Consider the following 11,100-nt stretch of genomic DNA (forward strand, 5'->3'; position numbering starts at 1 on the left):
TGAGGTAGTTAATTATAACAATTGAGTAAGTCATCTATTGTACTTTGAGGGCTGCTAGCAGATGTTGCCGCTTTGTTGTTGTGGGAGTCAGCTAGCATATTTTTGGTTGCTGTTGAAATGGTTATGTGATGAGGCTTTTGTTCTTTTGTTTGGACTTAAAGACTTTGGCTGATAGTGAGGCATGTCTATGTGTGTAATCAGATTTTATTAGGTTGGCTGCTTAAATAAAAAAAATAAGTCACGATACCTGACGCATTTCTAGAAACAACGACAATTCTCACTATAATTGGATGCGGCAGTTTGGAACGACAAAATTGAACAATCAAAATGGGAAGAAGAATGAAAAAGAAACAAGAATTGATCAATAGGAAAGAATAAAGAAGAAGAAATTTGAATGAAAGAGATGTTTTTGTTCTCACGTTCGGGGTTCTGGAATGGAAGAAATTTTATGAATGTAAGTGATGAATTTAAGGACATCCAAATGAAAGAAATTTGATGTAAAATTTAATTTGTTATAAGTGTTGTGGTGTAAATCAATTATGATTGAACACCTTAATATAAAAAAAAAATATCATTTGCTGTTTCTAATAAAATTAAATAAAAATTAAAAGTATTAAAAGTTACCTTATGATTAAGATTAACTCTCCTTCAAAAAAAAAAAAAAAATTAAGATTAACTCTTTTTATTTTTAGAAAAAATCTACTCATTTATTTGACATTTAATGTTACTTATGTATATTACATTTTGATTGGTTGATATCATGGGAAGGTAATTATCCTCTAAACAAAAGAGGGTAATATAGGCCTCACCCTCTTACAAGATTATTCTTCGGTCTTTCCCAAAATGAGATCTCAATTTTTGTGTTCATCTTCCATTCTACCCATTTCTTCTCTAACCAAGAACAATACTATCCCACTAAAACTTCAGGATTCAGATTAATGTAATTAAAATTCATACTAATTTTTTTAGAATAAATATTATCAAACAAAATTGAGAAAACCCTAACGCCACAACAATGGAGAAAACCCTAACGAAATTGGCTATGAGAGTTGGTGAATCTTTATGATTATATTGTTTTAATGAGAGCAATAATCATAACCGAAATTAGAATAGGAAGAATCAATAGATTTTTGGAGGAAAAGAAGAATAAGGGATTGCAAATTAAAACTTGTGATTCTTCGTCGGGAAAAAAGGCATTGAAAGATAATAGGTTAAATATAAAACTAGTTGAATTGTGGAGTTTTGAACTTTTATGAGCACATTAGAACATTAGATGAACCAAACAGTGAACGAAGTGGAGAAGGAGATGAAGAAAAACCACAAAGAATTACGAGAGATTGACACAGGAGGTGAGGCTAATAATAAGTGAAATAATGAGATCCTTTGGATTAAGTGAGATAAATGGTTGTGATTTGATGTCAACGAATTCGTTGACATCAGGTGTCAACGGATCCTGACTCTTTTTTTATGAGTAAATAGTCAATTTCCTCCCTGAAATTGTAAGTTTCATCAATTACCTCCCTGAAGTTAACAAAACTTCAATTACCCCCTGAAATTTCACAACGTTAGTCAATTTACCCCCTCCGTCAAATTTTTCTGTTAGTGAACATGACGTTTTGCAAATACCCCCCTGAAGTTTTACACTTATGTGCAAAATGCCCCCCAAACTTAAAAATTTATATTATTTTTTTCTTAAAAACAAACAATTAATAGTTAAATATTAGCTATTAATTTTGGAATTTGGGAAAACTACATGCATATACACAGCAAAATAGGCTCCAAAATGGGGAAAAATATGTATTTTTTAAAGTGACAATAATGAGATGATTTGTGGATTAATATTGGGGGTTGTGTAGTTTAAATGGTTTGAGCAAATTGTTGAAGGAGTTGGAGGAGTTAAAAGACTAAGATGGTGAAGGAGAAAATATAAATTTAAATCTGATTATTAATTTGTTTATAAACCTCTAAAAATAATAATTTTTCTATTAGAAATAACCATTACTGTCATTTTAAAAATACACATTTTTCCCTATTTTGATGCATATATGTATGTAGTTTTTCCAAACTCCAAAATTAATAGTTAGCTTTAATATTTAACTATTAATTGTTTGTTTTTAAGAAAAAAATAATATAAATTTTTAAGTTTGGGGGGCATTTTGCACATAAGTGCAAAACTTCAGGGGGGTATTTGCAAAACGTCATGTTCACTAACAGAAAAATTTGACGGAGAGGGTAAATTGACTAACGTTGTGAAATTTCAGGGGGATAATTGATGAAACTTACAATTTCAGGGGGGAAATTGACTATTTACTCCTTTTTTTTATAATAGTTGAATATATGTTAATCAATTATAATAATTTATACAAAATTTGAAGGCAATTAGGCAACAAATTGTGCTGCTAATCCTTTTTGGATTTTAAAATCAATCCTCTTAAATACAACGTCTATAGACTTAGGAGAAATAACATTGTTACGCATGATCTATTGAACTCTTTGTAAAATGTCAACAATCTCTAATTCTAGGATGTCAAAAGTGTCGAACGCAAAAGGTATAAAAACATGTTGATAGTAAGAATACACTTTCTCATGTTTGACCATTTTACTTGAAATGACTGAGTCTTGCTTATCCTACGATAAACCCCCATTCCTCTTTTTCCATTGTAACTATGTGTTGTGGCAAGGTGTCATTTACTTGGTCACATTATCAATAATTCTTCCTTCTCATTAGTTCTTCTTATTCATCGAAAACACCATCGTTTATTAATCTCTTATTCATCATAGGTATACAATATTTGAATCAAGCAAAAACATATAGACAAACGTAATACGTACCACACGGTTGAAGATTAGGTTTGTTTTGTTCACTTAGGAAGGAGTTAGGACAAACTTTCTCGCTATTTTCACCTTGGTTTCACAAAGTCCTATTTGTAATATTTGGCTTCCTATTTTGGTCAATGTATGTCATATAGCCTTAGGTCTATATCTAAATGAACTAATTGTGCTTTAAACTTTTAGTTCATTTTATTAGTTGATAAAATCTATGAACATTTTGTTTACTTGGTCCATGCTACTCATAATTTATCACTCAAATTAGCTGTACTTCATTGTAAATATCATCCTTTATTTATCTGTTAAAAATTACCTTAATGTTGCAAAGTTCAAACAATGTAATTTTTTGGCATTATATTGGTAATTATTTTTCGAAAACATCCTTAAAAAAATCGAAATACAAAAGCCTATATATAGATGGACTAATCCCTTTGCTATATGCATCATACACAACATAATACCATGGCCAACTCCATACCAAAACTCCTTGCAACACAAAACCCCTTCTCTGTTTCCCTTTCAATCTTCTTCTTTTTACTTTTGTTAATCAACAACGTCAAGTCGGACTCATTATCTTTCAACTTCCCCAAATTCGATACCGATGCCCTAAACATTGTCATCGACGGTGATGCCAAAACAACAGGTGGAGTACTACAATTGACTAAAAAGGACCAATTTGGCAATCCATCTCCACATAGTGTTGGCTTCTCCGCATTCTTCGGAGCTATTCAACTCTCCGATAAACAAAGTGGTAAAGTCGCTGACTTCACCACCGAGTTTTCCTTTGTTGTGAATCCAAAGGGTTCACAACTTCACGGAGATGGTTTCGCATTCTATATAGCATCATTAGATTATGATTTTCCCGAAAAATCATCGGATGGTGGATTCCTTGGACTTTTTGATAAAGAAACTGCCTTCAATACCTCCAAAAACTCAATCGTTGCCGTCGAGTTTGATAGTTTTGCAAATGAATGGGACCCTAACTCACCTCATATAGGAATTGACATCAACACGATTGAGTCTTCGATCAGTGTTCCATGGCCAATCGATCGTCAACCTCAAGGAACGATAGGAAAGGCTCGCATAAGTTATAATACTGCCTCAAAAGACTTGAGTGTATTTGTAACTTATCCAAATAGTCCTGCCAAAGTTGATGTTATTGTGTCTTATCCTATTGATTTTGCCTCTGTTCTGTCGGAATGGGTATATGTTGGTTTCTCAGGTGCCACCGGTCAAGTTGCTGAAACACATGATATTCTTTCTTGGTCCTTTGTTTCAAACTTGTAGAGAGCATTGCATCATGGAGATGAAAAATTAATTGCATGTCCAGAGAATGAAATATGTTGCTCTTTTATTTTACTATTTTTGTTGCAATGGTTCTGCTCCCTAATAATGTATACACAAAAGTTATGAATGATTATGATATATGATCCATTTATCCTAGTGATAGTAACTTAGTAAGTACTTCACTTGATCTATATACTTCCTCCGTCCTAAATTATAAGCCGATGAAAAAAACAATTTCCTGATTAAACCTATCCTTCTAATAGGTTTGTTTTGTTAACTTTAGAACAAACTTCCTCACCATTTTCACCTTGATTTTACAAAAACCCACATGTAATATTTGGCTTCCTAGTTTGTCCAATGTATGACTATCATATATATTGATGCATTACATAGGAAATGATTTCCAAAAGAATGGAATCATATGAGATTTATTAAAAGATCTAAGAACAGTTACATGATGCAAAAACACAAGAAAATGATTAAACACAGCGTCTGTTGGACAATAAAAATCGGGGGTTGACTCTGTTTGGGCATTGGATACCCTGCCTCGGGGAAGCTCGCAGCGTTGAGCACCCGTACAAGCACTCGTATGAGAACCGGGTACATTTCCGGGCGGTCTGAAACTATGTTTGGAGCTGTTTTCTCATGTGTTATTTCATATTTATTACTTAACTGAAAGTGAACAAACAAATCTCTAGTATAAAAAAATTTGATTTCAAATGACAGTAACTCTAGGTGAAAGGTTACTTTTCATGGGTGAAGTGGTGTTTATATCATGTGTTATAAATACATGGTATGTATCCATTCGAAAATACACAAATTTGGCAAGTTACATGGTCTTATTCTCTTCCATTTTCTCATTCTAAATCATCTTCACTTTACAAGTTAGCATATTTGAGATAGAAAAATGATATTTGAACAACTATTTTTTGACAATTTTTGTGATAACTTTCTCTCTCATATTCACATTATGTTTTTACTTTCTCTCTCTACTACTTTGGTTTTTGTGTTAATACCTCATTTTCTTTGTAAAAATTTGATTGTCTCAAAAATTGTCATCTAAATGGATGTTCAAATAACACAATTCTTTGAAATAATTGGTTAAACTATCAAGAATACATAAAAGACATAGTTATCCAAGTGATGAAATATTCAAAGTTACAAGAAAATATTGCAAGTATTTGACGAAATGATTGACAATGGTATGATGTCTTTAGACATGACATTGAAGGATATTGAAGACATTATTAGAGATGTGATACAAACTTATATTTATTTGATCACCGATAGTGAAAATCCAAGTCACACTTGAGTAACATGAAGTCTTGGATTCAATAGTTAAAGTATAATATTTTAGTGATTGAAATACTCGACAATAGATACGTTTCAAGGGGTAAAAATACTTGGACGTACCATAACAATACAAATTATTGGATGAAGTCCTTCCTCTTAATCGACATATATCATATGTTTGTTGGAATGCAAGATTATGAGGCATTTCTGATATAGTTTACCTATATGAAATTCAAGCAGTGCCTCTTCATAATGATCAAGGGCTTGCCTCTTAAATTATCACGAAATGGATAAACGATACAATACCTTACCAAATGGGTCATTTTAAATTCTTTTGATAATACCAAGATTTCATGTGTGAGTTATACATATTTATTCTAATGAATAATTGATGCAAAGTTTGTCTACCAATCTATTCAGGAATGAGCGAAAACTAAACTCACTAAGTAACCGTTCAAATTGTGAGATATCATTATTTGAAACCAAGCTATTATAAGATTATAGGGTTTAGTTATTTTGAAAATGGTGGAGAATTGTGAGTAATTTGCCTACCAATATATTCAAGAATGAGCGAAAACTAAATTCACTAAGTAATTGTTCAAATTGTCAGATATCATTATCAGAAACCATGATATTATAAGAGTATATGGTTTTATTATTTTAAAAATGGTGAAAAATTGTGAGTAATTTCCAAAATAATAGAACCATACGAGACTAATTGAAAGATCTAAGACCAATTACATGATTCAAAAACACAAGAAAATGATCAAAACACAAAATCAGGCGCTAGAGAATGAATTTCGTGTGCTGATTTTGAGTTTGTGGGTGCTAGGTGGGGGCGTTGTGCGCCTTGCCCACAAGCAGTCCACAATGTTGAGCACCCTTATGAGTGTCATGTACACCCTCCGGTCACTAATATAAGCAAAAGTCTACTTTTAGATACATTCAATTAATGATGTATGTGGTCTTTATTATATGTTACATACATCATTAATTGAATGTATCTAAAAGATAGATTTTTACTTATATTAGTGACCGAAGGGTGTATATATTTTTGGGGAGTTTAAAACTTACGTTTTGTGTGGTTTTCTAATGTTTTTGGGTTCAAATGGTTGTACACCTTCGAAGATTTGATCAAGACGTGTTATTTCATTGTTATTACTTAACCGGAAGTGAAGAAACAAATCTCTTGAATCATAAAGTTTTTTTTAACAAATGAGAGTAACTCTTAGTGAAACGTTACATTTTATGTGCCACATGGTGTATCATGTATTATATACACATGGTCTACCCATCAGAAAATTGACAGATTTAACACATTACATATATAGTTTAATTCTCTCCCATTTTCTCATTCTTAATCGTCTTCTTCTTCTTCTCTAACGCATGAGTGAAGTGTAGTAAATATTTTTCCGTAAATTACTATCAAAAGATACATTTATTATATTTATGCAAATCACATTTAAAATTTCCAAAATACCATGAAGAAAATTCGTCATTATTTTGGTCAATGTTGTCCTATAACCTTAAGCCTTTATGTAATGAACAGATTGTGCTATAAACTTAATTAATAGTTAATTTTATTAGTTGATAAAATCTATAATGGTTTTTGTTTACTTGGTCACAGACTATTTATAACTTATCATTCTGATTAGTTGTACTTCATTGTAAAAAATGTCTAAATCAACGCTTATTATCTATTAAAAATTGCTTACCTTGTTTGCAACCAATGTTCGAAAAAAAGGTAGAACATCAATCCAACTGTTAATCGCACATAAACATAATCTAAATCATTAGTTGAATGGAATACATATGAAAGTATATACTTAGTTGGAAACTAAATTTACTCCGCCAGTTTTTGTCCAGATCACAGACATGGATTGATAGATGCCACAGACGAGACACATTATCAACTGTCATTGTCATTTTCCCAACTGGGATATATAACTGATGGTTCTGTGAATATGGTGACAACATGCAGGGGTAGCACTTAGGTGACATAGAGTTAGGTGACATTGATGACATTGATCAATCACAATGTCACAATGCAGTGATCAAATTAGTAATAGCTTGTGTGCACTATTTGTAATTGCGTTTGTGAACCATCCTTCTTTTAGAGTCTTTATAATGATGATCTTCTTTTTGTTGCTAACAAATTTTAGTGTGTGGATCTGGGAAAAAAATAAAATAAAATAGAAGTAATATAAAACAATGAAATTGCAAACAATAAAGATTGGTAGATACCTTTAATGTGTACACCCTTTTGTACTATTTTCGAAAATTTCAATTAACCAAATATATGGTCTATGTGAACACATTTTTCAGTTGGGTGACCGCTATTTAGAAGCTGAAAAATGTGGTCACGCAACTAAAATGCGCGTGGCAACTATTTTTCCACTTAGTTAACCAAATAAATTATGGAAAAATAGTGGTCACGCAACTAAAAAAATGTGGTCACACAAATCATATATATGGTTAACTGAAATTTTTCAGAGTGGTACAAAAGTACACATTAAGGGTGTCTACCCTTAATGTAAAATAGAAGGGTTTGTTTCGAGGGAAGAAATTACATTCCTTGGAATGATATTCTCAGGAATAATATTTATAGGAATAACATTCCTACCCACGTGTTTTGTAAAAATTTAGATTTCTTGGGAACGTTTTAGAAATGATTTAATTAAAAAAATAAAAATGGAAATAAATGTGAGTAGTAGTAAGAATTTATAGCAAGTTGAGTTCTATTCCCATGGGAATGTAAAATTTCCATCCTTTAAGCATGTGAATAAGAATAGAAGAAATCATGTGTAAATAACATTCATGGGAACAAATTTTCAAAACTTGAAACAAACATGAGAATGTTGCATTTCCAATCTCACATTTCCGGGAATCATATTATAAACCTTGAAACAAACACACCCGAATGAATTAAACTACTTATCCTACTTCTCTCTCCCAAATATGTCTGACAACGTGGTACACATGCAATGATAAGATACATGTATCATACGATGTTCCGAGAAATGACTCCGAAGTCTGTTGAGCATGTGGCTCTTCATCTGATTCATGAACCTCATACTCCTTTTGCTCAGGTTATGTCTATGACCGAGAGGGTTCGTTTCTCTCAACTCAGCATGTCTGTTATCATGGTTTTTGGGTGCCAAGCCATTAATTGGACTTGAACCTTTTGACCGTTGATATTCTCTATTTTTCTTGGGAAGGGCAAAATTGAGAAAAACCCTTAGATTCTAAGTTCGGGGGTCGGTTTTACTACGGGAAGGTGTTAGGCACCCGGAGTAACTATAGTCCTCTATAGGAGCCGTTTTCCTAAGTTGATTTCTACGCTTTAGTTTTATTGCCTATTTATTGAAAGAAAAGAAGTTTTATTTGAGTGAAGAATGGGGGTGAGAAGAAGTAGAATTTGATTTTATTTCGGCTTGGAGGGGTTAAAGTCCCTTGCCTACGTACCGTTTTACGGGATCAAAACCGGCGTAGTTCTTGCTAAAAAAGGACTTTTTTGTTTTAATTGTTTGATTTTAAGTTTTGAAAATAGTTTTGAAGAAGGAGATTGGGAGGCTTCATGAGCATTAGATTTAGCAAAAAAGTGAGGTTTGATTAGTGATTAGAAAGAAAGTCTAAATGATTAAGATGAATTGAATTTTTCTTAAGAAAAAAGAAAGAAAAAAAATGAAGTGTTGACTTCATACTTATTATGAAAATTTTTGAAGTGAAGTTCAATTATTATTTTTTTTGAAAAGAAGATGGATTTTCTCTAAGTGTTTAAAACCTAAACGCTTATTTAACCATACAATCCTATGCATACATCTAAGGTGAGTGTGTGCGTGTCGGTGCGTCATAGTGTCCATAGTCCATATTACAAAAATTACCTAAATACATTCTATGGCCCTTTGCCAAGCTACAAAATAGTGATGACAAATTACATCTCTAAATGAATTAAAACTTGCAAAAATAAATGCTAGGCTAAAGAAGGTGGAGGGAATACTAAATGAGGTGCATGAAACATGGAAATAAACTTGTTAGTAAAAAGAAAAAACATAACAAGTGCTAAGAAATAAAAGCATGCAAGATGGCACAAAAAGTTAACAAAATGACATTAAACCCTAAAAACTTAGGTATGAAACCTAAAGCATTCTTGGCCTCTAATTCTCATGCTTTATCAAATTTTGAAAGAGTTTTCTTTATCTCAAGTTATAGCATGGAATTATTGGAAACATGCAAGCATGGTTTCATGCCATATTTTCTAGAATAAACTTGGCATTTTATATCTTTCAAAATATGCATATATTGTTCATAAAATCAAGCACTCATGAACCAAATCAAAACAGCAAATCAACATGAAATTATAGGCACAAATCTCTCATATTAACACATCAAGTAGCTTTTATCACATATTCTCACATCAAGGACAAATGTGTGAAGAAGAATCCATAACAAATAATTCAAAGAGAATTAAAATGCTATGAATTAATTATACAAAAATTTCATAGATCCTTAATGTGCAAAAAATGTCATAAAAACACTAAGAAAAAATCAAGAAACATGTATGAATTTTTCTAGGAATTTTATCACAATTTTAATCAAGACATTGGTTCAAATAGCAAAGAAAAACAGTGCAAATAGCAAAAAAGTAAACAAAAACGTAAAAAGCAAAGAAATAAAGCCCAAGCCCAAAAAACCATAAGATCCGGATGCACAGGGAGCGTTGGATTGATCCAGAGGGGGAAACCCTAGATCCAACGCTCAGGATTGAAGGGATTGGACCGGTCTTGAACCGGTCCGGTTCAGTTGCCTATATAAACAAGCTAGCACCGGTTTTTTCATTTTACAAAACCTTTCTCTCTCTTCTCTCAGAGCTTCTCTCTCTAAACTCACTCTTCTCTCTTCTCTCACCTCCACCGGTTTCTGGCTATGTCGCCGGAGAAGATGAAGGTGACCGGAAACTTCATCTTCTCCGATGAACCTCCTAGGGTTCCGGCGAAGAAATTTCCAGAATTCTAAGATTCCTACATTTTCTGATTCGTCTTCTTATTCTAAGTATGATTCTGGCACTGGTTTTTTCAAACGAATCTTGAAACGACGTAGATCGGAAAAAGACTCCGCACGGTTTTGAAACTGATTTTGATCTTTTCTGAAAGGAAACGTTTAGATCTTTACGGATCTACATCGTTTCGTCGTTTATTGCCTCTCTAGAGCTTGTTCTTGTTTTCAAAACTTAGATCCTTATGGATCTAGGTTTCGCTTTTTACGGTTATGGTTTTCTGTATTCTGGAATTTTTGATATACTTCGCTTGCGTGATTTTACAGGTTCAAACTATGATTAACACTTTTTGAAAAGAGATTATGAGTTTTACCTAAGGTTTTGGTTGAAACCTTTAATGGAGGAAATCTTTGGAAAACTTTTGATTCTGTTCTTGATGGTTTTGATGATTTTGCTTGCTGTTGGACCGAAAATAAATCGGTGATTCACCGGTTCTGCTTCTTCATCTTCTTCGCCGGTTTAGAACCTTGTTTCTTTCCCTCTTCTCCTCGCTGAACCTTCTTCGTGATCGGTACTGGAATTTGCTGCTTCTGCAGTGAATCCGTGCCTTGAATTGCGAAGGAGATGATTCAATGATGATGATTCCTAAAGAATCTCTGAGAATCAATGGAAAATCCAACGAATTTTGATGATTC

The 11,100-nt window shown here is 32.6% G+C and overlaps 1 protein-coding gene across 1 annotated transcript; it reads left to right on the plus strand.

The window, feature by feature from the left end:
• The first annotated feature begins 3,269 nt into the window (after positions 1–3,269).
• LOC11416509 (lectin 5-like) lies at positions 3,270–4,290 on the plus strand. Its single transcript, NM_001424632.1, has one exon. The coding sequence runs from the start codon at positions 3,292–3,294 to the stop codon at positions 4,114–4,116; it is 825 nt and encodes a 274-aa protein (NP_001411561.1). The 5' UTR covers positions 3,270–3,291; the 3' UTR covers positions 4,117–4,290.
• The last annotated feature ends 6,810 nt before the right edge of the window (positions 4,291–11,100 follow it).

The sequence above is a fragment of the Medicago truncatula genome, chromosome 5 (genome assembly GCF_003473485.1).
Source record: "Medicago truncatula cultivar Jemalong A17 chromosome 5, MtrunA17r5.0-ANR, whole genome shotgun sequence".
NCBI lineage: Eukaryota > Viridiplantae > Streptophyta > Magnoliopsida > Fabales > Fabaceae > Medicago > Medicago truncatula.